This window comes from Suncus etruscus, chromosome 12 (assembly GCF_024139225.1).
Source record: "Suncus etruscus isolate mSunEtr1 chromosome 12, mSunEtr1.pri.cur, whole genome shotgun sequence".
Lineage (NCBI taxonomy): Eukaryota > Metazoa > Chordata > Mammalia > Eulipotyphla > Soricidae > Suncus > Suncus etruscus.
In genome coordinates, this window is record NC_064859.1 from 44,538,131 (window position 1) to 44,565,790 (window position 27,660).

General features: G+C 32.1%; 1 protein-coding gene across 1 annotated transcript in view; it reads right to left on the reverse strand.

Moving 5' to 3' along the window:
- The window catches only part of LRRTM4 (leucine rich repeat transmembrane neuronal 4), an 822,236-nt gene extending 801,062 nt beyond the window's left edge, over positions 1-21,174 (reverse strand). Inside the window, exon 1 of the mRNA XM_049784598.1 lies at positions 19,597-21,174. Coding sequence (XP_049640555.1) covers positions 19,597-21,174 — 1,578 coding nt within the window. The remainder of the gene's footprint in view (positions 1-19,596) is intronic.
- Positions 21,175-27,660: the final 6,486 nt, after the last annotated feature.

Sequence of the window (27,660 nt, forward strand, 5' to 3'; positions counted from 1 at the left end):
ACTTTCAGAGATACCTAACAACTAATGCATATATTCTCAATTTCTCTCAACATGTTATAAAATTAAAATCTTGTGTTTCACTCATACATTTTCATCACCTATAGAAATATGTGTATATGTATCCAATACTATTCTATGAACACTCGCGGTGGTTATCAACTATGGTTAATTTTGCTTTGATGCCTTGACTATATATGAAGAAATTTCTTATTGTCGGAAGTAAAGGTTAGGGGTTACTGTGGTATTTAACAAATACAAATAAGGTTTGTTAGAAGAGACCCCTGCACTTTTATTATCAGTTAATCAGATCCTAAATATTAGTCTTGACAATGAGGAGATGTACTAGATAATTTGCTACATTAAAGTTAAATTAATTGTATGGAAATGTTTTCTCTTTTGCCGTTGTTTGTATATTTGGACCACACTTGGACCACATAAAATACTGGAATTGAATCTGGGTTGGCTGCATCAAGACAAATGTAAAACCCATTGCATTATTAATTGGCTTTGAAATATTTTCTTAAGGAGTTAGTTGGACTTCTTTAGTCTTTGTAATTTCTCAGGAAAATATAGCTTGGTTCTACTTCTATACACACTTACCTGAGCCTGTCCAGCAATGCCAGATGTTGTAGCTCTGGGATGTAAAGAGACAATGACAAGATGCTAATGAATAATCTTCTAAGAAGAAAGGTTGTATCATGGCAACATGCTTCAGCCAGGGCTTTTGTTCTTAGCTTTAGTTTTAGTATCTGGGGCAGTCAAAATACCTCAAAGTCAGACTTTATCAAAATTCACAATAAAAAACTTTTGACTTAATTTATATTATTTCCAAGATTTAGTAATAAATTAATACCTTAGTAAGTATTACTAAAATGCAGGTTTAATAAATTTTAATAGTCACTTCATCATAATGTGATTTCCTATCAGCTATAACACTTACCTCTTCCTTTGAAAATCTGAATTTTCCTAGACTTCAGTAAATGTGATATATGAACATATTTAAATAGGGAATATTAAAATTATTTGTGTTCCTAACAAGCATATTTCTTTTAAATTTCTGATTGAATTCCCTTCACTCAAAAGCCATGAGCTAGGGAAGACTTAACAAAAGAAAATGAAGAAGAAAGTGATATTTATCCCTGCAGCTTATAATAATAATATACCTATATGATCTCAGAGAAATAATTTGATTCTTTAACGAATTGATTCTGGGCTATCTAATTGCATACTTTGTGTGAACGAATCTTATTACCAGCTATAAGCAATCCTCTCGCACTGAGAGTGTGACTTATTTTAGGCAAAAATCATGCAAATGTAACTTTTACTCCTCAGAACTATTGTGGAGGTAAGAGTTGTGGATTACCCCCAACCTTCCTATTCATTGCTCAAATTTATTTAGAAAATAGTATCATATTACAATATAAAAATGTGAATTTTAATAATTGGGAGAGTATAAAACTAATATAAAATGAAGAGTACTTTGTTTACTAAACCATCATACTTTAGAAACAAAATTGGCTTACTTTTTGACTCAGTGTGTAGATCTCAAATGACTGTATGAGGCCCTGGCTTCATCCCAAAATTAAAACAAACAACAAACAAACAAACAAATCAGACCATTATTGTTCATGAATATAACTGGCACAGTAAGAAATGACAAAGGCTTCATACTCAAATACAAATCTCCATTAGACAGATTAAAAAGAAGAAAAGAAAACAAAAAAAGAAAAATCTAGCTTGTTTAGCATAGTAAATTTTATACATAATTTTAACATAAAAATACATGAACATATACTGATATTTTACTGTATGAGTAGCTAAGATGAAGAAAAGTGTGGTTTTATCATGAATAATTCAAGATTTGGGGGTGGGTCAGAATCTTCCAAGTGGTGTTGATGAAGTCCCATGACCCATTCCAGGATTCTCAGATACTGAGACTGTGATTCAGTGGTAAGGCCCTGGATTTGTAATGTTGCTCAAGCCTTTTAGGTTCTAGAATTTAACCAAAATAGCAACTTGCACTGTTAAAGGGCCCTCTAGGATAACAATTAGCTAAGAGGAAATTTCTGGGCTTGCCTTAAACTGCAGAGAACTGGATTCTTCTGCATCTATTATAATCCCCCCAGCCACCGGAAGTGTCTCTGAGTTCAGAACCATAAGTAAGCCCTAAACATCACAGAATGGTTCCTCTAAATAAAACAAGAACAAACAAACATAAAATAACAGCTGGGGTTGGCCACATGCAAAGATGCAAGGTCTGAATATTGCACAATTTCTCTGACTTCATCAGTTAGAATTTTAAAGATAGTAATTAAATCCAGATATTCTTTAGAAACAACACAATTCCAATAAATATGTCAAATAACTTTATTGGGCATTGAGAAGTAATTTTAAAGTTAATCTCCATATTCTCAGACATCTCACTTGTCTATAACTAAAAAACAAGTTAATAAATGAAAAACAAAGAGGTAGATTTTTATTTGCTGACTTGTGGAAAATTCAAAGACATATTACAAGAATTAAATAAATGCAGAAGCATACACAATTTATATAATACATCTAGTATAATGTTATTTGGAAGAAAATAATTTTCCATTTATATTCAAATAAAATATTCAGAAGAATACAGAGCAAATAATTAACAGTTATTTATGAACTGGAGGAAAGTGAAGACAATAAAAAACAAGATAAAGAACAAAGTATACTATATGTATATATTTGTATATACATATATTAACATATGAACTCTAAAATCAAAAATGACTTTTTAAGTTATAGGAATTGCATAAATGATGGTCAAGTATTTTAATAAATTATAAAACATAGTTTAATCAATTCTATCAAGCATATAGTAAAAGCACTTGAAATTAGAATTTAGTAGAAGATTTAATAAATTTGCACATATGTTTATATCTATGAACATATATATGTGACTAGATAATCCATTCTTTATGTATATGTATAATAGCTCAATATGTATCTATAAATCTGAATTGTTTTGTAAATCAATTAATATAATTCTTAGCATGGTTAGTTGACAAATCAATTAGATAAATTAATTTTGAGACAAACAAAAATGATCAATAAAATTAATAATTTGCATGCAAAAATTTAAAACCATTATAGCATTAGTGGAAAATGAAATATGCAATATAAAAACAAAAAATTATAAAATCAACTACATAACAGTTTGCATTGAGTAGTGATTATAAAGGGAAAAACACAAAATAACTATAGAATGCTTGACATATAATATCAAAACCTAAGATAATTAAAAAAGGATTGATGTTTGAGAACAAAACACTAATATTTATAGAAGCTAATAGGTTAATACACCAATTTTAACCTTTTATCAGTTTTAGAATTCTGAGTTGTCACAAAAAATATGGGTAATTTATACAAAAGTATATGTGATATAAAAAATAAGTCTCAGTAAATATATATACTACAAGTAATTGAAGTGAGATTATTTAATAAGGAAAATAGCACTTGATATATTGTAATATATAGTGGACAAACTTATTTCTGAAAGTCGATGTTAAAAATGTAAATGGAGTAAAAATAACGTATTTTAATAATTAAATATATTTTAAAAATAGTCCTCCATAAAATGGGAACCAATACAAAGCAAAACAATATATAATATTTCCCATTAACTAAAATGTTTTATATATGTCTGAGAGATAATAGAGCAAGGTGGTCACTTGCCTTGCATGTCATTGGCCTTAATTCAGTCCCTGGCATGCATAATGTTCACTGACCTCACCACTCAGGAGTTATACCTGAGTATAGAGCCATAAAAAAGTCCTGTGTACGGTGTGTGGCCTCAAAACAAATCAAAGAAAGCCAAACAAATTAGTTTTCATTAATGTAAAAATATCTTACAATATAGTAGGTATTTATGAGAACCATTAGAAACAATCTGCTCCTATGACATTTTGTATAACAAAATATGCATATATGTTAGCGCATTAAGAATAAAGGTATATGAAAACATTTTTTCTTCCATATTTTGTCATTTTGAACACATGCCTATAAAATGGTAAGATGCCATATTAATGAAAAATACGTGAGTCAAACATTTCTGAAGGGGAGTCACATCAAAACCTAAATTCCTAAACTAGTGAAATCAGCAGCAAATTTTACAAAATATTTTGGTGATTTGATAAGTTATAATGAAAATCTGCAAAGACGTGGAAGTTTTTGCAATCGATGATGGTATAGAATCTTATAGTTAAATTTAATATAATAGAGATACAAATGAAAGGGCAGTAGTAGAAGAAGATATGAGTTGTGAACAAAATTAATTCACTTGTCTGTGGGGTAAAACACAAGCTTTTTCAAAAGCCTCTGAATGTAATTTAGAGTCATAAAGTTGCGAGTCAAATTTAACCTGATACTGGTTTTCACAAATAAGGTTTTATTGAAACATGGATGTACTATCCTTCATTTATTTTTTATGTAATATCATTTCATGTTACAATGGAGCGTTACGTAGTTCTGAGAAAGACTTCTTGGAGTCCAAAATGTCAACACATTTTTACACTCTGGTCCTTCTCCAAAAGATGTTATAAACATCTGGTATGGATCAAAACATGTTACTTACTTAAGAATGCAATAGAAAGATTAAAAATAGAAAGAGCAGGGCTGGAGTGATAACTCAGGGTTTAGGGTGTTTGCTACGCACACTGACAACCCAGTTTGATCCCAACATCCCATATAGTCTCCCAAGCTTCCACAAGTAATTTTGAGCACAAAACTGTGCTGTGGCCGAAAACTAAAACAAACAAACAGACAGACAAAAACCAGCAGAGTCAAACTGTTTAAGTTATAACAGATGGAATCATTAAAAGGATAAAATTGGATGTTAGACAGGGGAATTAAAACAATAATAACAAAGAATTTTAAAGCAATTTTTATTTAAAGCAATAACAAATTTGAAAATCTAGTGATGACTAAAAGTAATGAAAGTAAAATAGAAAATATAAAGTAAAATAAAACTTACAGCTTTGATGAAATTACAATTTTAACAGGAAAACTACATTTAATGGAGTAGTGATTTTATATAGAATTATAAAGATACATGTCAAAGAAGCAACTACCTTATTAATGCTTTGTGGTATAGTATTTCACAATGACTGAATGGACAAATGTGTGAGTAGAAAAGATGGTTTGGAACATGTCATTGTTACATAAAATGTGTGATTATCATATAATTCAATGTTCAGACTCAAATAAGTGTAAGCAAATGTTAAAACTTTTCAAACTCTCTTAGTAATATATAAAAAGGGCACACTACAAAAGCAGCAAAAAATAAAAATAATAAAAAATTATAATACAATATATGAAAACACAGGAGAGTCCATAAATTAAGAACTAATATATTGCTTCAAGTATTCATAATTATAGAAAATTATTCTAGGAGACACAGTCCAAAATATAAAATAAGTGAATAAAAATTTAACTATGAAAATAAATATATTTTGCATTTTATAAAACTATTTGCCCAACTCTAAAAATAATTAACCTGTTAAATTATTTTGATAATATCTAGCTAATCAGTATAAATTTATGTATATGCAAATATATGTTAGAATTCTAAAATAAATCAAAATTTTTGTTGGGTTGGCAATAAATGGATAATCTAAATGAAAATCTATGCCATTTTAAGCTATATACAATTCCTCTTATAAACAAAAATATTTCAATTATTTACAAATTGTTTCATTGATCTATAAACTCCCAATAAAAACCTGGATATGTGTGTGTGCTTAGGGGTAGTGAGAATAAGGAAGAGAGGAACAAGAGATTTTATTTTATATTTCAAATAAAAACTACAAATAATAACTAAGATTAGATAAATGTGTGTGTAATTGAAAGGGAGAAAAGATATTGCCCCCAAATTTTAGTTTGTTTAAAAACAATAAAAATGCAAGATTTGATTCTCATGTAAAAATATTTCTTATGTAAAACCATCAGAAAAATATATCAAGCAGTATTATGACATAGATATTTAAAATTATACATTAGTTTAGGTAAAGTTGTATTCTGATGTGAGAAAAAATAACTAGATCTAAATTTCTTAATATATACTTAGACATTTTATACAGATTACACCATTAAATGTAAAATTAAAATCATGGAGAAAATGATCAAAACATGATTAGCTGTTTAGACACACAGGTTGAAAAAAGGTCTTTTTCAAAAAAAAAATGTAATGTCATGGACTTGGAGGGATAATTCAATGAGCTAGAGGGCAACTTTGCATGCAGGCATACTGGAGGCCTAGGTTCAAGCTCTAGTTCACATGTTCCCCTGAAGTCCATAGGATCAAATCACAAGTTTTCTATTAAGATGGAGAAGCCCAGAGCACTGCTGTGTATGGTCTACATCTTCCCCAAATTTTTTTATTAAATTTCAGTAAAAGAAATGTATACAAACTATTATTATCATGGATTTCATGATTTATAACACATATCTGTAGCAAATAAATCTAACACAACAAAACATGTAAAGTTACGGTTCTACTGCATTATAGTAAAAGGTATATAAAATCTAAAAGAAGTGTGATAGTGGGGGGATAGAGCTATAGCACAACGGAGAGGGTGCTTGCCATGCAAGAGGTCAGTCAGTCCGGTTCAATCACCAGCATCCCATAGAGTCACTTAAGTCTTCCAATATAATTTCTGAGCACAAAGCTAGGAGTAATCCCTGAGTATTGCCTGGCGTGGCCCACAAACTTACAAAAAACAACAACAAAAATAAAACAAGCAAACAAACAAAAAAGGAGTGTGTTAGAAAAAAATATTGGCTTAAATGTAGATAAATGACAATTTGTGTAACATATATTGAAAAGCAAACACATATTGACGTTTGAAAGAATAATTTAGCATTATGATAAATATTTAAATATTTTATACATTGGTTATATATTTACTCTGAAAAATGTATATGCAAAAGATGTTCACAAATAAATATTTATAATGTCAAAAATGCCATAAAAGTCCATGAATGGGGGGACATATGATATCTTGTGTAATATTTTAATTTTTAATTAATTAATTAATTAATTAATTTTTGGTTCACACCCAGTGACACTCAGGGGTTGCTCCTGGCTATGATCTCAGAAATTGCTTCTGGCCTGAGGGACCATATGGGATGCCCGGGGATCGAACTGCGGTTCATCCGAGGCTAGCACCAGCATAGCAGATGCCTAACCATTCCACAGCATCGCTCTAGCCCCAGGTCATTTTTTATTAATATTTCAGAGGCCAGGAAGATTATACAGAGATTAAGACTCTTGCTTTGCATGCAACCAGCTGTTAGATTATCAACACTGAGCAAAAACCGGAGGGATTTTCTTTGAGAGGTAGTTGGATCATTTCTCGGTGTGTCCTACCTAACACCTTCTCCCAACAAATTACATTAAAATGCTAGTCTATTATAATAAAGTATAATATTTAACTTAAAAATACACAATTTATCAAGTTTTAAATGCAAAATCAATTATACATTGGTATAAGATTTAGGCTTGTTCTATGAAAATCATCCCCGCATAGTTAAAACTTTTATATATTTTTATAAATAGCCACATTTTTTGTATTTTCAAAGAATTACTTATTTATTAAAATAAATTAATGAAATGATGAAAATGCCTTAGGAGGCAAGGTGTGGTTGTTGGGAACATTTACATTTGGATGGTAGAGATTCTATCCCCCAGCATTGCATAGTCTCCAAAGCACTACCATGAGAAACCCTGGAAAAACCAAAGGGAAGAAGCCCCTTAACATTTCCAGATGTCAAACAAAAGCCAAAAGCCAAAAAAAAAAAAAAAATCCACATTGATCTAGTAAATTTTATTCTTTACATTGCATAATATTGAGTGTGAAATTAGCAAAATATTTTCTTCTGTATTTAAAGATCTTGTTCCAAAATATTTTCAAAATGAAATAAGAATGGATGCTTTTCCTTCATGGCCAACTATTTTTGACAATGTTCATGTTTTAGTGGGGAATTGTGAACATATTTTCAAGGAAGATGTTATGCTAAACCAACCTTCCCCAAAGTGGATATTACCCTCTATTGGAGGAAGCCTCTGTAAAGATTAAGGGGTGATAGCAGCCTTGAGTAGAATTTAGTTTATCTAAAGAAGAGACATTTTCAGGTTTTGGCTAAAAAAATAAGTTTTGGAAAAAAGAATGAGAGAACAGATAAGTTCAAGAACTTTGCTAAAACTGAAAAGACGATAAAAGTGATCGTTCATTAATAAGTCTATCTCATCTCCAATCACTAGAGAAAAATAATAAAGCAGACTATGAATAAATCAGGAGGCCAAAGGATTATGATTTATAAAAGGCTTATATTTTTTTATACTTGGCATTATCTTGTCTTTCAAGTCTCAAGATTAGAACCTAACTAATGATTATATTATTTTTAATTTAGTGGTAATACTGTACAACATACTCCAAGAAGATGACATTGTTGACAATTTGGCACCCAGAGAAAGAGAAAATATTAAGATAGGCAGAGTCAGAGGTGATAGGCTAATGTCACTCTATACCATCAGTCAGAAATTAGAAAAGGAACAGATGCTACTGAGTTAGTATCTGTAAATGCAAAGGTAGATTATCTTGAATTTCTGGACCTAAAGTTAGCAGCTAAGTGCCAAAGACAAGATAACCTGGTTACCATAAGAGACAGCCAAGATGAAACTGTAATCAAGAGATGTCTGATGGTAATTATGTGACCTTGTTGTTGATAGTTTAAGTACAATTAAGTACATAAACAGTCTGCTAAATTCTTGGTTCAGATGTGTCAGTAGAAGAGTACTAAATCAGGGACAAAATATAATTTGAAGCTCCAAACTGGGTTATGCATATATGACCCATTTCTAGACGAGTCACTGTAGATTTTTGAATTAAAGTCAATCCAATTCCCTTGAGTAAACTATGAAAAATGGTTATTTTCAATTGTTCCCTTACTTTCCTTTAATGAACTTTCAACTCTTTGCCTAAGTCACTGTACATTGGAGAAAGAAGTAATCAGATTTTTTTTGGAATTACCCCATTTCCTAAAGACACAAGACATCCTATGGTACCCCAGAGAATCCTATCATCTATGGTACCACAGTCAAAAAGAGGCTTATGGTATCAAGAGATAATGTAATTTAGCTCAGTTATATACAGCAGTGTTACAATGGATCCTGTGGTATTTTCACCATTATAGGTTATATATATATACAGCAACAGGCAGAATCACCAACTTCGAACAATTCTGCCTTTTCAATAACAGAGTAAACTATTTTTTTTCCCATTTTTTGTCAAAAATGATTTGCTTTTGTTAAGGACTTTTTTTTTTTTTTTTTTTGGTTTTTGGGCCACACCCAGCGGTGCTCAGGGGTTACTCCTGGCTGTCTGCTCAGAAATAGCTCCTGGCAGGCACAGGGGACCATATGGGACACCGGGATTTGAACCAACCACCTTTGGTCCTGGATAGGCTGCTTGCAAGGCAAACGCCGCTGTGCTGTCTCTCCGGGCCCTTGTTAAGGACTTTTATATTAACTTTTATCAATGGATTCTCTATATCATAGCACTCAGAATTATCACAGAAATCATTCTAAGGGAGGTTTTAACAGAATCAGATTTACTGAAAATAATTACAGAGAGATCTCTGGCATGTTATATTGGCCTACCAAGTCCCTCCAGGAATGATCTCTGAGCACATATCCAAAAGTAATCAATCCCTGAACTTAGCCAAAACTTACTTGCCTACATAAAAATAAATTAAACTATGGTTACAAAATAATAACCTATCAAACTTTTATTCATGCAATGTAAAAACAAATACCATTCTCAACAAAATACATATTTATAAGAAACATCAAAGTAACATATAGGTCTGTATACAAACTAAAGAAAGATCATTATTTTCTTAATATCACATAGTACTTTCTTATCAAGAATTTTGTTTCTTGATACAAACAAAGGGGGCACACTCGGCGGTGCTCAGGGGTTACTCCTGGTTCTGAACTCAGAAATTGCTCCTGGCAGGCTCGGGGGATCATATGGGATGCTGGGATTTGAACCCGGTCTGTCCCAGGTTGGCCGCATGCAATGCAAATGCCCTACCACTTGCTATCACTCTGGTCCCAAGAATTTTGCTTCTTATTTTAAAATTCCTATTTGTCTTTTAAGGAAATGAAAACAGCTTCAATTTCTTTTGTTTTAAAAAGTTTAGACCACATATGGAAGGTATGAGATTATTCCTGGCTTAGTACTTAGAGATCTCTCTGGGTGATACTTAGGGGCCAATATAGCTAATATAGGAATCAAATCTAGAAAAGCCACATACAAGGTAAGCACCCTGTACTATCTTTCAACCCTCCAAACCACCTCAGTTTATTAATATGAACGAATGGGCAATACTTCACCAATCTGAAAGAGTATAATTAGTATAATTAATTATATTCTTGATAAGTAATGACTGAAGAAGATACTTGTCATTGTTGCTTCCTCTAATCATGAGTAAAATGTTCATCCAAGAAATTAATTTGCAAATCCTAAGTTATTATTTAAATATTAGTGTGTCTGCTTCCCAAACTAAATTACAGCTCAGACAAGGGATTTAAAGGTCAGGTTTATTATTCACTTTAGTAAAAATGTAAGCACAATACTTGTTTCTACATCAGGGAGTATTATAACCATCATTATAGCTAATAATAACAATGAAAATAATACAGCCACATTTCATTTTGCATTTTTCAGTATACAGTAGGGCTTTCTAGCTAATAATAATTTATATTTACATTTTAGCTTTTCATGGAGGATTTCAGAATGGTTTTTAAATAGTAGCTGATTAATCATTTTCAACAAGTAAGTTGGAAAGTTATTATTCCATTTTAATAGATGAGAATATTTATCACAGAAAAGTCATATATATTTATATATATGTGTGTATGTATATATATATATATATATATTTACTTGTCCAATGTTACAGAAATAAAGTGAGTCAGTTTCAAGTCTCCGAGATGCTTTTTTCCTTACTTGATCTAGCAAATAGACCAATGCAATTTAGGTCTTTAATGTGATTCAATCACCAAATTAAAGCAACTCAAGACTAATTTTATGCAGTAACTTTTATAGATCTATAAACACAAGAAAAAAATAAAAATGTTCATCCCTGTTAATCATGTTAAAATAGGACTCAGGAATAATTAGCTTATATATTTTTTAATTTTATAAAAAATATTTCACAGTTGTTGGTGTCAATTTAAAATTGTATATATCATTTTAGCTGAAGAAAGTATATACATATCAAATTTATGCTAAAACAAATAATACTTTAGATATTGACATGAGTATAAATATGTTTAATAGAAACAAACACCAAGAATATTAGATGTTGAGGAGAAAATAAAAAATAAATTAAATGTGACTTTAGGGTGGAAAGAATTTAAAACGCAGGCCTTAGATTATAACTCAAAACTATCTCTTGCTTGTTTGCTTGTTTAATATAATCAGAATATTTCATTGATAATTCATACTTGATGAAATTTAATTAAAAGGCAATAAAAACCAGCTTTTTATACTTTCAAGCAATAACATATATTGTCCATAAATATTATTGGCTTTCTAAAGTAAAACATATTTAAGAATTTTTTATCTATATTATTTTCTATTTAAAAATTAGTTGCTTACATTTGTTCTATACATAATTTCTAGTCTTACAATACCAGGTAAATGTATGAATTCATAACTCTACATATTTCTATTTAAAAATATACTTTGTTTATTGAAAATTTAAAAATATTGACATTTACTTATACAATCTGTACTATCTTGTCTGTTTAAAACTAACTCACATCATTAAAACTAACTCACATCTTAGTTTTTGAGTTCATTAGGATTTGAGATTGCAACCACTGAAATGAAAATAAAAATGATAATTATAAATAAGTGAAAGTCTCTGATATATTTTATTTTGATGTATAATAGCTTTGTTTTATCTTGTAATTTGTCAGTTTCCTTTTATTGGTAAATCAGACTGATAAAAATATACAATTATTCTTATTGTATTTATGTTAAAATAGTGATTGTAAAAAATTTATTTTTATTATTAAATTTAATGATTAAAATGTTTGGCTTCTGTATATGGTGTCTGTTAAGTCAGTACTTATATTAAAATACAGAAAAGAACAGAGTCTTTTCAGAAATATTTATGTGGGCACCTCAATAATCTAATAAATTGAGCCAGTGACAGAGGAAATAAAATTTTAAATACCTAAAAGTAAATGAAATTCTTCTTCCAAATATTTATTACTAAAAAAATTCACATAAACTGGGCAAGTTATTAAGATTGGGTTTTATTTAAAGGTATAGCATATATTATTGTAAACTTTTGTGCATTACACATTCTAATTATTTTAGAAATGTTAAGAGATATGTTGGTATTTAATTTTATTGATTTGTTTCTTAGGTGTTTATATTAAATAAAATTTATGTAATAAGAAAATATAAACATCTTATGTCCATGTACAAATGACACTAACAATAAATATTTAATTATGAACTGTTTTCCTAATATCCAGGCATCAATATTTTTTTTAAATATTTTAGCTTTAGTTAATCTTATTTATAATCTTTGGAAAATGTGTTTAGTCAATTTTTATTTTATTTTCTTATCCTTTTTCTTAGCATTTTTCATTTCATTCACAAACATTCTTTACAGATATTATATTTAAGCAATGTCAGCCATCTTCCATTAAAGGACTCATAGCTACATTTGTTTAGGCCTTAACTTTTCTTGAGACTTAAAGCATCATATTTTTTTCCATCTGTAGCAGGAGAACAAACCACAATCTTTGTATGTTTCTAGAAGTTCCAAGATTATTAAAAAGCAGTGTTTCTTAAAACACAAGTGAATTTGGTATCAAAGCAAATACTGTGCATTTTGCCTAACCTTCATTAAGTTAGGATTAGAAATTAATGGCTTGTGGAAACTGTATAAAAATATTTTCATAACTTATTTTTCTTTAAAAAGATTGAGATCACATTGAACTCTTCTAATATATTATAGTTTTGAGACTATTAAAGTTATTTTGACTTTCAGAGATATTTCAATTAAGTGTATGCTTTTTACTGGAACTCATACAACAGTTTTTTGGTATAAACTCAAAATTAATAAAAAATGTAGTTACTAGTAAAAACAGATTGTTATTTTCTTCAATATGACTTAATAAATCAAAAATTTCTGGAGACAGAATTCTGGTGAGTCACCAAGTTCTTACTGCTAATATTACCAATAAAGAAATAATTATCTATAATTTAAATTTCTGATAAGTAGATGGCTATATATTAGTAAATATGAAGAAATTTTAAGAGCATTTTCATATGAAGGAAGATTTGGGAGAGTTTTAAAATCTGCATGCTCTTAAGACTATAATTAGCTCTTCCATGGAATTTTAGTGGGAAAATAATTGTTAAAACTTTCTTCATATGAAGTTAACTTGAGCTAGTCAGTGAAAAGAAATTTAACATTTTATCTCAGTTCAAAATGTTCCTTGAGTTCACAATATGAGCTTTTTTTTTACAAGTTGTTAGCTTGACCACTAATATTTAAAACTCTAATAAAAATATTTCCAAATTTTACATGAATCAAATACAGTGCACAAATATGTTTAAAAGAATCACATTTTACCATACTTACAAAATAACTTTCAAAATACTTTTCAAAATATTTTCAAAATTTATTTAGATAAATTAAAGAGATTTGAAATATGTACTTGCATGTTCATGTATTTCTTTTTAAATTCTAATAAAGAAAATCTTACAATATTCCTCTGTGTACACCACTTTTTTAATTCAAGAAATGCCTTTTTCCTCATTGACAAAGAATAATTTAGTTTTCTTTTCATACCTATCTTGTTCCTATAATGGTGAAATAACTACAACATTATAACGCTTAATAATCTAAGCAAAACTTTGAATTGGGATCTATTGCACTACTTGACTCATTTAGAGTTAGGTCACAGAAAGAGTAGCCCAAATTCACACTAAAATTATGATGTATAATTTTATTTATTTGTATTAGAACATTAGACTATCTAGATGTATATACTTATAATTTTGAGAAGATTAAAATCATCTTAAGAAGCTCGTTCCTGACAAATGACTTTTGATAAATATAAGCCAATATTTTTCTCTTATCTTTTAACTGCCTAAAATTGTTTTTATTTTTTATAAAATAAAAAATGTAAATGTACAGTCACTATATATGAACACATATACATACTTACAGTATACAAACACACAAATACTTATACACACAAATGATTATACAAAGTGTGGTTTCAATTAAAACATTTTCACATTTCATATTGTCATCAATCAAAAAGTTTTTTTCTATTGACTAATATTAAGAGCATAAATTAAACCCAGTGATACCAGTACTGCTTCACTTATAGTTCTTTTTGAACATGTATCTTAGATCTTGAAAGTTCACTCAATATACCTCAAAATGCCAATTTTTAAAGTGTAGAATAAGTTAATAATCCTTCTTAGGTTAATACATTCAATATATATAAATATAAACTTTTAAAAATAGTATATACCACCCATTGCATTGCAGTGAAATAATATCCCAAATTGACGATATTTTTATGTTTTTATTTTATTTTGAAGAAAATAAATAAAATATCAGATATCTGAAAAATATATACCCTCTATAACAGGGGTCCTCAAACTTTTTAAACAGGGGGCCAGTTCACTGTCCCTCAGACCATTGGAGGGTCTGACTATAGTAAAAACAAAACTTATGAACAAATTCTTATGCATACTGCATATATCCTATTTTGCAATGAAGAAACAAAACAAATACAAATACAATATGTGGCCCGTGGGCCATAGTTTGAGGACCACTGCTCTATAATGTCATCCGTATTCCCATTTCTTACTGGCAGCACTTTTAGCATTAAGGGATCATTAAACTTTATATTTCAGTTAATTAACTTTAAAACACTTTAGATAAAAAAATCTCTTTAGAGATCTCATTAAATTCATTTTAAGATCTCACCATTATTTTCAATTCAAAGGAAAAACCAGAACTGGTCTCTCATCCAATTTTACAACTAATTTAAGTTTTCTCTTTTTCAATAAAAACTGTTCTCTACATTATTCAAGTAAAATATTGGTATACAGAATGAAATGACTTCTTACTTCTGCCTATTTTAATAAGATAAAGTTACACAGAGATTCATAACCCATTTTTCTATATTATGTCTTTGAAATTTTTAAGTGATGTATAAGTTTAAACAAAGCATATCTTTAATCTTAAGTTCTCTTTCCTGAGCATGTGTGTTAAGACATATCAAAACTACAGTTTAACCAAGTAATCTGATCTATATGAGTATGGAGATAGAAATGTCTATAGTTAGTAGAATTGTGCCATATATCTTATTATTTGTACTTCCTACTATGTTTTGCTTGTATATATATGACGTTTAAGTTATTATAGTAGTATTCTGTTTATGAGTGTTAAGTATACGTGTAGATTTTTCAAAACTAAAAATTTTTAAAAGTTGGAATTAAAGTTACTGTATTTCACTACATAATTTTTGTATTTGGTTTTAAAGTCCAAATATTATTTTATAGTTTGTCTTGGTACAATTGTAGATGCTTTAATAATAAATTTATTTTAAGTAATTCTGGTATAATTTTTTTTTTTTTTTTTTGGTTTTTGGGCCACACCTGGTAACGCTCAGGGGTTACTCCTGGCTATGTGCTCAGAAGTTGCTCCTGGCTTGGGGGACCATATGGGACACCAGGGGATCGAACTGTGGTCCGTCCAAGGCTAGCGCAGGCAAGGCAGGCACCTTACCTTTAGCGCCACCGCCCGGCCCCAATTCTGGTATAATTTAAAGAGAGAAAAAAACTTCACATAATGCTTGCACTCCAAGTTTATAATGTCATAAATCTGTGACAACTATGAGATGAAATAGAGGTATTTATTTTTGAAAACAACATACTTTAATAAGTGTATCACACAGATACTTTTCAAATTAATAATATTAATATTCATCTTCTTTTTAAAATAGACAAAATTAATATATTAAATTTAGCATGATAATTTTAGTATTGTTTGGGCAATGATAGTATTGTTTTAATTTAATGTAAAATTTACAAGGCACTAGCTTAGAAAACTTGCATCTGTTGCTAAATTTTCTAATTCAATATGTATGGCTTTATTGGGTACAGTTTTGTATCTTAAAAAATTAATTTCACAACTCTTTAAGACAATATAGATGGCTCTTTTTCTAAGCTACTTGTAAGCAAGTCTTCAGAAAACAGACTAAAATCAAATACCTTTACTCTCCAATGAAATTCTAAATGAGTACAAATCATATCTCTCCTATATTGATTTTGTCAAGAAGCTATCTCTAAGATAAAATTTCTTAAAAAGAGAGGTTTACACCAGATTAGGGAAAAAAATAAAGGACTACATAAATTTTTATACCCTTGTCTAAGAATATGCTTTTACTGATTTTATTATAAGCACCTATGATTATGAAGTTATCAAGACTTTATATAAAAGGAATTATGAGAGGAATCCATCCTTTTGTATAATTATTTTTCAAAACAAATTGATCAAAATGGCTTTGCTAGTGGTCTTAAGTTAATAGCTACCATTTTCAACTTTTTCAGCATTGGGATGTTTAATCTACTATAAGGATCCCAGGTCAAAACAATAGTTTCATTATTAATTAAATTCATCACACTTATATCCTATAACTATGTTTATTCTCAAAATGATAGTGTATTTCATAACCGTAAGCTTCACTCTACATAGCTCATGTAGTATCAAAATGTCATCTTTATGGGAAAAAATGTTTCTCATTTTTTATCAGGATAAGGACTAGGACCTCTATAGAAAAAGTTTATGAAACTTAAAGTCTAGAGAAAAGTTTGGATCACTGTTACTACATAATAACACTTTAAGAATCTTCTTTCGTTTTGATCTTTCTGATGAAAAGTCATCATTCTATTACAAAAGTCAAGAGAACATGAATAAATAACATGAGCCTTCCTATTACTAGCCTATAAGATGATCGCATACATAAAAACAATGTAGAAAATTACTTTTACATATATTCATGGATACTGTGTAAATTAAATTGATAATAAAAACATCAAGCCTTGTTGTACATTTTAATATAAAATTTTATTCTTTTTAATTTGAAGGATATCTGTTTATACAATTATTTTTAGGAATTTATTGAACTATCTTTAGTTTCAATCAAAACACAAAATGAAGAAAATGAACTTGATGAGGAAGACCTGGGTATTTGAAATTATACTATTGGGTATTAAATCAAATCCAGTGTATTGTCAGAAATCCCTTCATGAGTACTAAGAGAACATTTAATAATACACATTATCAAATAATTCTACATTTTTCAATTATTGTAATTAGTTTTAAAAAGAAATAAATAGGCAAATGCTCATTAAAATTTTCTTTTGAAAAAGTAACAATGAAAATAGGATACTATGATACCAGAACTTAACCTCACTTCATTAGTTGATTCCACCACAAATTTCCTGTCCATCAGTCTTTGCTCTTTTTTGATTAACTTTATTAAGAAAATAATAATTTGTGTCACTACTATTTATCAACAAGTTGAACACCTTTGATAACTTTCTATTCATGAGCATGATCCTATAAGTGCTCTTTAAATCAAGTAGTACAAAACTGGGTCCAAACTTAATCTCATGAACATGAAAAGAGTTTAACATGATTACCTTCATTTGAGGCTAATGTTACCAAAAGGGCAAACACCAAGGACTCATATCTCTTTTTATTTATAAATACTTGCATCACTTAGTTTTTAATAAGTTTAACAGGAATACATATTATTTCTTCTGGGGATAACAGCAACACTGACAACAGTCTGTTATGCCTGTCATTATGTTATTGCTAAATCACCACAATATCATGACCTGATTTTACCAGGGACAAAGCCAAACCATTAAATTTATGGTTATCCTGATTACATATAAGTAGCCAACACTTAAGAAAATCTTTGAAAAATTATCTATGCCTAATAATTAAGGATAAAAAGAAGTGAAGGAGAAAGAAAAAGGGAAGAAATGAAAGAAAGGAGGAAGGGAAAGGAGAGAAAAAGAGAGGGATGGAGAGGGTAGAAGAAATGAGATAGAGAGAGGCAGGGAGGAAAGAAGAAAAGAGAAGGAAGGATTGATGAGCAAAAAGAAGGAAGGAAGAAGGAAGGAAGAAAGAATGGAAAAGGGAAAGAAAGGGAAGAACAAAGAGGTAAAAAGAAAGGAAGAGGAAGAAAAGGAGAAAGGAAAGGAAGAAAATGAGAAGGGAAACGGAAGGAAGACAAAAGGAGGAAGGAAAAAATAAAGTAGGAAAAAGGAAGGAAGAAGGAAGGAAAGGAGAAAGGGAAGGAAGAAAGAAGAGGAGAAAGGAATGAAAGGAGGAAGGAAGAAATAAAGTAGGAAGGAAGAAAGAGGGAAGAAGGAAGGAAAGGAAGGGAGGAAGAAAGAAAAAGAGGGAGAAGGAAGGAAGAGGGAAGGAAAGAGGAAAGAAGGAAGGGAGGAAGAAGGAAGGAAAAGAGGGAGAAGGAAGGAAGAGGGGAGGGAAAGAGGAAGGAAGGAAGGAAGGAAAGTAGGAAGGAAGGAAGGAAGGAAGGAAGGAAGGAAGGAAGGAAGGAAGAAAGGAAGGAAGATAGGAAGGAAGGAAGGAAGGAAGGAAGGAAGGAAGGTAGGAAGGAAGGAAGGTAGGAAGGAAGTAATGAAGAAAAAAGGAAGGAAGGAAGGAAGGAAGGAAGGAAGGAAGGAAGGAAGGAAGGAAGGAAGGAAGGAAGGAAGGAAGGAAGGAAGGAAGGAAAAGAGGGAGGGAGGAAGAATTTACATCTTTAAAAACCCAATACAATACACAGTGGGCCTCTGACATCCTCTATGCTGGTATAATAACTAATGATAAGTAACACCAAAACACTTTGAGATCCCTGTTGCATGCTTTAATTAAAACTAAAATTTACAACAAAATCAACCCCTGGGTAAATTGCTCTTTGGTTTAATCTTTATTACATCCTGATATTTTGGTGAAATCATTTAAATTTTAAATTAAGCCTCTCTCCCCCCCCCTTCTTTACTCCATTACAAAGTCACACGCCAAGAACCAGACATAAAGTTCAGAATGAAAAGTTATATGTATATTTGTAAGTCCGACCTCTATACACAACTTGTAAAAACAAAAAAAATAAACAAAATATAAAACAAAAACAAACAAACCAAAATTTAAAAAAAAAGCCCAGAGATTTTAACATAGTGCTTTATTCCAACTTAATCTCATCCTCGAATGAACTTCTTTTAAATTTTAACCGTTTAAAAGAAAAAAAATATAAGCAGTCAATTTCCTGGCGGTTGTAATTTAATTAAGTAACCTTTCACACTGAGCAAAAACCGAAAGCAATAGGGTCATCAATCTTTCTAGTGATTAGAGACACCTCTAGAGCTTCAAACATTTACCTCTCCTTCCCCGAAGTAGAAATGCTTTTAGGAGGATCATGGTTCATACCTCACATTCCCTGGAGCCAGAGATGGTATATGTGCAGGGCCCAGATCCATTAACGGATATATCCATGGTCTCAGAGTTTGTAGGCTTGTAGTCCACATAGTACTCCTGTAAAGGGGAATTCATTTGTCTCTCAGACTCTCTGGCCTTTTTCCTTCGCCTCTTCATGAGAGAGTGTTGCTGAAGTTGCTTCATGCTGGCTGGGTAGCGTTTCCAGGACACATAGATTACCAAGAGGATCATGGCCACTGAGAGAAAGAGAGCCACGCTCCCTGCAATAATTTTATGAAACGAAACATGCTCATATTCTTGCTCTGAGCCAGGAATGGGAAACCCCGGGGAAGGAGTCGGCATTTCCAGGGTAGGCTGGAGAGGGTCGAGTTTGGAGATGGTGGGTTTCAGGATGATCAGAGGCTTCTGGGGAGTTTGGGGCACCAGATGTGATCTTTCCGTATTGATCACCGGGACATCTGAGCAAATATTATATGTTTCCACCGCATCACTAACTTTTTCGCCCTGCATATGCTTAGGTCCTGCACAGATCATGGTGCTTTCCTTGTTGCCTTTGAAATTCTTTAGCCAATGAAAGAGAGGACAGATACTTCGACTGCATTCCCACATATTTCCGGACAAGGTGATGGATATTAGCGATATCCAGGCATTGACAGTTTCTTGTGAGATATTGGTGAGCTTGTTGGAATCCAAATTGAGTTTCTGCAAATTGGGCAGACATTTGAACGTCCCCGGCTCAATTCCTTGAATGTCATTCCCTGATAAATCCAAGTTGTGTAAGGAACTCCAAGACCAGGTCAAACCTTGGCTAATGGAGCGAATCCTGTTCCATTGGAGGTAAATGGAACGCAGGTTGAAGAGACGGGGGAAATGAGCAAAATTGATCTTGGAAAACTGATTGTGTTCCAAGTGGAGCTCCTTTAACTTCAAGAGGCCAGCAAACGCGTTTCGGGACAAGCTTCGTAGACGGTTGTAACCCAAATCCAGAAAGTCAAGATTTCGACAGTCTTGAAAAACTCGTATTGGCACAGTCTTTAAGGAATTCGATCTCAAGTGCAAAATGATGAGTTTCCGAAGGCCCTTAAATTGTTCTGATTGCAACGTCTGAAGTTTGTTGTAGGAGAGGTCCAGATTGCGAAGATTGGGAACTGGATGAAAGGTTTTATTGTGCAGATAGGTAATTTTATTGGAACTTAGAATTAATTCTTTCAGTCTACGGATCCCTTGAAATGCATCTTCATCCACTGAGTTAATGTAATTATGGTCCAGATAAAGCCATATAAGCTGGTTAAGGCCGGCAAACTGATTGGATTTGAGTTTCTGAATGCTGTTGAACCTTAAGGATAAGCCTTGTGACCCTCCAGAAATGTTCTCAGGGATGTCTGCAAAGGCATGGGACTCACAGTACACAATTTTGCCGTCACATCTGCAGTTCTTTGGGCAAGCTCTCTGAGCCCCCGCGAGTGTAGCAAGCAGCAAAGTCGGAAGGAGGATCTGCACCACACGCATGCCTCTCAGCTGCGTAATTAAACGGAAACCTACAACATTAGAAAGAAGATAAATGCACATTGTAAGGCTATTAATATCAATCATCACCAGTGTATCTATATCGAGAGAATTTTCATGCAGGGGAACAATGGGCCGGTTGATTTAGGGACGGTGCATTTAACATTTGAAGCCTTCTGATCTGTTCTTTTCTATTTCATGTTAGCTATTTAGGGTTCTTTCTTTCTTCCTTGATTTTCAAATGCTAGAGTGCCAGAGAACTAAGAAAAGCCTTTCTGAGTTTCAGGAGTTAATACAAATGAAAAGCATAGAGCCTTTTTTTTTTTAATACTTTATGCCCATATGTTAGTAACAAGAATATTGGACTAGTCAATCTGTTCAAACCAGTACCCTAAAGAAGAGTACTTACTCTGCAATAATGGAAAAAATAGAAAAAGGTTCCTTACTGAACCTAGACTTGTGCATTTTTTCTAGTTGAGCAAACAGGCTGTGAGCTGGCAGGGGAAGGAACACCAGAGAGCTGTCAAGGTAACTCAAGTTTGTCCTGACTGAAATTATAGACTCATTGCATAATAAAATGACAGTACATAAGTTATTGAAAAATTTAAAAAAAGCCAAAAAATAAAACCATACTGTGTGGGCAGCTGGAAAAGCATGCTAGGAAGATTATGATGAATGAGAGGTACTCTTAGTGTGTTAATAAACATAAATGCTTTCAATATTCATGGAGTGTTCTCCTCATTTAATGGGCTAAAATTCCTAACAAATAGAGCTTATAAAGAATATACTAAAGTTAAAATTCTCTAATATTTAAAAGATTTACCTAAAATGCAAAATGATCTTGGATAGCATTCACCTTGTTATTTTTCACATAGTTGCCTGTGCAAATTTATTTGGTGAGGGGGGCATGAAAGAGCTGGCTCTCATCAGTCCCTCTTTCATCCTAACCTACTCAAATATTTCTCTGACGATTTGCCCGCCCTCCAAATCCAACCCCCCTTAACATTGCCCCACCCCCTCTTCCGTATAACTTTAAGAGTATTTTTTGCAAGTTGTATTCCTCTTGAACACCAATGCAGCATTTCCAAAAGCATACGTCTGTAGGGGTTATTTTGCGGGACTGTGTTTCAATCGATCTACAGATTTATTATTTCTTAGGGGTGAGTTAAGAAAGCCAACTGCTTTATGCTGCAGGTTTTCTTCTCTTAAATATTCATATTCAGAACTAAGAGCCAGTCAAGTCACTCATCAAAAAAAAAAATCATTTACTGAATCAGGTTGTTTTTTTTTTTTTTTCCTCTAAAAATTTGAGACTTGATCTTTCTCTGTTCTCTTGCCAGCTTCAGTCTCATTGAAATACATTCCAGCTTCCACAGACAGGAGAAGCCCATGGTGGGGTGGGGGGCAGCAGCGGTGGGAGAGAATCCATCACACTCTGAAAAAAAAATAAGACTGGCAAATGCTTGCTGAAAATTTGGAAGCCGTATTCAGGATACAGCCCTGTGGCGACCTCTGAATAAAGTAATCACTGCACCCCTACACAGACACAGTACCGTGTTAACAACCTTCCTGAGGGCCATCAGAAATACACAGCTCATATGATCAGAATAGAGGAGCACACACATTATTATTTTTATCTCAGGCGTATTTCCAGATGTCGGCATCCGGGGGAACGACAGCTTAAAAATTTTTCCTCTCGATTCCAAGTCCGTGTTATGCAAAACTACAGATTTAAAAAAAAAGAGAGAGAGAGAAAGAAAGAAAAAGAAAGAAAAAAAAAGAAATAAAGAAAAGAAAAATATCCCAAAGATAAAGCACAATCTAAAAATCTAATAGCAACTCTTAGTGAGTGCACTGTCAAACTCAAGAGGGCTGCCGCTTTATTTATTTATTTATTTTTAAATTGTATTTTGCCGGGTCTTTTATCTGCTAGAGATTTTGGCAGAGGCTACAGGAAGCTTTGCTCAGAAGGTAACAACAAAAGTTCACTTACCCCATCCTTTGTCATCCAAAAAACCGTTTACCCCTCTCTCAGCTTGCTTCTTATTTGGTCTTTCGCGCTGAAACCTTCATGACACAGTGCGGCTGTCATTCACATCCTTCTGGTCCCGCATGTGAGCCCATAGAAACTTCCCCGGAGACGACAGGCAAAAAGACATGTATATATAGAATATACATATATGAAAAAAAAAATCCAGCATGGGATGGGATGGGGGGCAGGGAGGAGGAAAGTGTGGGGGTGGGGTGGGGGAGGGACTCTAGGCTCTGAGGACCATTGTGTAATTCACTGGAGACCCATCAACAGTCCCTGACAATCAGCGCAAAAGAGCTCCAGCCCATCTCAGAGGTAACCCCAACTTCTCTGCCAAACGAGACGGGAGAGCGAGAAAATCTTCGGAGTACCTGGCATTCCTTACGGTGCTGGCTTGAGCCATTCCCAGAGAAAGCAATTCATCCTCTGGATTTTTCAGTTCTTGAAGCCAGGAGGCCTCCTGTGCTTCCAGGAGACCCCAGTTTAAAAGCTACGCAGGCGAGGTTTATCCATTTAGCTGGTCAGGTTGAAAGTGTTTTGTGCTGTGCTGAGAGCAGCCCCTTGTCCTCATTCAGAAGGCTTTCCAGAGACTGATGATGCTCAGAGCTTGTTGGTGCTAATGCTTGAGTTTGTGATACACTGAGTGCCCTCCGCTGGAGAAAACAGATTGCACATTAAAGACGGAACAAAGTGAGCCCTGTCAGTGGAGTGCAGCTTCCCTCTCTCAGGAAGGGAAATTAAAGGCACAGGATCACTTTTTTTCCCCCCTCCTGCAATAATACAAATTAGGAAAGGTTTATGCCAAGGACTTCCAGCCAGTGATAATGAAATATTAAGTAAAATCTTACTTATCCGATTATTATGCAGTTAGTAGTTTTGAAAAGTTGCCCTTGACCTGAATTGTGTTTGTTTCACAGGGCTCACAGAGCATTTATGATCTTTTTCCAACAATAGAAGAAACAACTTGCATTTAATGTTCAATTTGTTTTGTTTTTTAAATATATGAATACATTTTTATTTTTCAGCAAATCATGTAGAAAAGCAATCTACCGGAAGATGCAAATTAGAACACCTTTTAAAGAGAAAATCACTTAATTTTTAAAATTCCAACCTTTTAATGAAAAATATACTCAGCCAACATCTGCACCTTTGTTGAGTGGTGAAATCAATGCCTCTTACAGGTTCATATTATTAATCGTTAAAGCAGTTTACAGGATATAATGACCAGACTACAATAAGTGCTATGCATAAAATTCATTAGCATATCTAATTGAGCCACACTTTAAAAACAGTATCTAAATTACAAATTCAAACTAATGATATTGTGCAATTATCAAAAAAAAACCCAAATTGTGAGTGTGATATCATCTTTGTATTTTCCAAAACCTGTAGGGTATCACAGTTAAGACATATATTGATTTATTACGCAAATATGTAGGTGCCTAATAATCTAAATACTTTTCAAGAGCAAATACTGAACTTTGAAAAGAAAGTATTTCATCTGCCCTCCACTTTGTTTTCTCATTCTTCATATATTTATCTCATATTTTTCTACAAATAGAAATTTTGGAACAATCCAGAAGACTCACCTTGTGTATCTTATATGTTTGATAAATAGATTGTGAAACTAATTTAGCAAAAGTGAGAAGCCAAGATGAAGTTTATATGCAAGTAGAATTGCTGTGGATCACTGAATATTCCATGGCTTAGATTACCTGTCAAAATATTAATAAAGGGGAGAGATATCAAATATACAACATATAATTTTGCTTTGATTTGTGAGAATGTAGTCACAAGCAATTGTCTAATTATAAAAATTTTTCAAAGAAAGAAAGCTTTAATATACATCCCAAAGAGAGCTTTTCCACATTAACTGATGATTGGATTTCTATTTTAGAAACGTATGTCTTTGAGTTGAGGTTTAATGCCTATTTAGATGCAAATATAAACCAAAAGATGTAATATTATTTGGTTAATAAATGAGATATACTTTTCAAGGAAATAAATAAAAATAAATTATGCACATTTATTTGTTCACAAAGTACAGCTTATATAGAACAAAAGCCTCATTGCTGGGAAAGAAAATGTATTAATTAAATAGTTTGCATTGCTATTAAAAGAAAAAAAGCTTGTATTTGCCAAAAGGCAATAATGATCATGATGGATAAAATAGTATAATGACAGAAAATAGAATCATGAGAAAAATTAAATTGTGCAATTTTTTATTTGCACAGGTAGAAAATAAACCAAGCAGACTACTGGTAAATAATTTAGGATGCATTTCATTTCATCTTTTATGATTTTTGGTTTACCTACATTTTCTGGTTTTAAATATTAATATGGAACTTTCAATATTAATACATATGAGAGAGATATGGATAAATGTACTTGTATTGTACATTTGTACAAATATTCTATTGTTTGAATTCAAGATGAGAAAACTGATTTTCAAAATAAGTTAGAAAATAATTACATAATATTCCTCTAATTTATGTTATTCTAGATAAAAGTTAAGTTTGTTTGTAGTATAACAATCAAATATGATCTATTATCTACTATCATATTCCAAAGTAGATAATAGATCATATTCAAATTTCATAAACATGTTTGTCAAATATCAGTATTAGTTGTGGGCCTCTTGAGAGAACATAGTCAAGAGAAAGTAACAAAAATTATTTTTAAAGATTTTTTTTTTGAAAAGAGCATTCCTGTTATTACACACACACACACCACACACACACACACACACACACCACACACACACACACACCCCTCATTACTCACTCACTCACCTCACTCATATTTTATCCCAGATGGAAATGTTATTGATGTCACCCTTTCAAGGAAAGAACTTTGAAAAATCTGATATGTTTCTATCAGTGTTCTCAGAACAGTGGATGTTATCTGAGTCTTGTCTGGGAAATCCAAAAGGTAAGATAGTTTGCACATTTAAAATTGTACTGGGAATGGTTTCTGCTGTCAGAGTTTGAAGAGATAAAAATGTTTATAAGTATTTTCCATGAAAGAAAGTAGGCCTATTTGGGAGGACCAAGTTGGAACTTTTTGACTTATTTTGAGAACCTCAACAAAAAGAATTTATGTAAGTGAAGAACTAAATTAAGTAAATGAATAAACAACAACCAAAATAAAACCCACATAAAGATCAAACTAGTTTGGAGGCATATGAGCATCAATTTGCACTGAGAAAAAAGTAAACTTGACATTTTTTAGGGCCTAAGATCTTAAACTATTTTACTATATCATCGGTCAGTCAACCATGAAGTTTATTAGGAAGTTCAGAGAATGAATGAACGTAGGAAGATGAGATCAGGACTAAAATTTTTACTATACTAAATTTTAGACAGATTGAAGATAACCACATTGAAGATAACTATAATCAGCTAAAGATGAAAAATGTGAATGTTTTGGGACAAGTGGAGTCTGGGTTATCAAGCAAAGCAAAATAAAATAAGTTATTATTGCTATATAAATTCAAGTTAATATTGTCTACATTCACAAGAGTAATCTAAAAAGTTGTTTATCCACTTTTAAGTACACAGACCACTTAAAAGTAGAGATTTTCCTTATATGAGTAAATGTCTTTTACAAAAAAAATAATTGCTGCCCAATTTTATAGCATTTTTTTGTTTGCTAGTTCTTAAAAATAGCCAATAACAGGGCCAGCAAAATAGCATGGAGATAAGGCACTTGTCTTCCGTGAAGAAGGACTGTGGTTTGAATCCCGGCATCCCATATGGTCTCCCATGCCTGCCAAGGGCGATTTCTGAGCATATAGTCAGGAGTAACCCCTGAGCGCTGCAGGTGTGACCCAAAAACTAAAAAAAAAAAAAAAAAAAAAAAGTTATGTTTTGGAGTAATATGTTCCAGAATTTTTAGAAAATATTTGTGGGGCAGGAGACATGCTACAGAATGAAGGACATATGCTTGCACATGTCTGACCCGAATATGATTCTGTATACCCTATATGGTTCCCCAACTCCACCAGAAGTGATGTCTGAGCACAGAGACAAAAATAAATCCAGAGAACTAACACAAAAAACAGAGAGAAAGAAGAAAGAATGAAGGAAAGAAGGAAGGAAGGAAGGAAGGAAGGAAGGAAGGAAGGAAGGAAGGAAGGAAGGAAGGAAGGAAGGAAGGAAGGAAGGAAGGAAGGAAGGAAGGAAGGAAGAAGGAAGAAGGAAGGAAGGAAGGAAGGAAGGAAGGAAGGAAGGAAGGAAGGAAGGAAGGAAGGAAGGAAGGAAGGAAGGAAGAAGGAAGAAGGAAGAAGGAAGGAAGGAAGGAAGGAGGAAGGAAGGAGAGAGAGAGAAAGAAAGAAAGAAAGAAAGAAAGAAAGAAAGAAAGAAAGAAAGAAAGAAAGGAAGGAAGGAAGGAAGGAAGGAAGGAAGGAAGGAAGGAAGGAAGGAAGGAAGAAAGAAAGAAAGAAAGAAAGAAAGAAAGAAAGAAAGAAAGAAAGAAAGAAAGAAAGAAAGAGAAAGAAGAAAGAAAGAAGAAAGAAA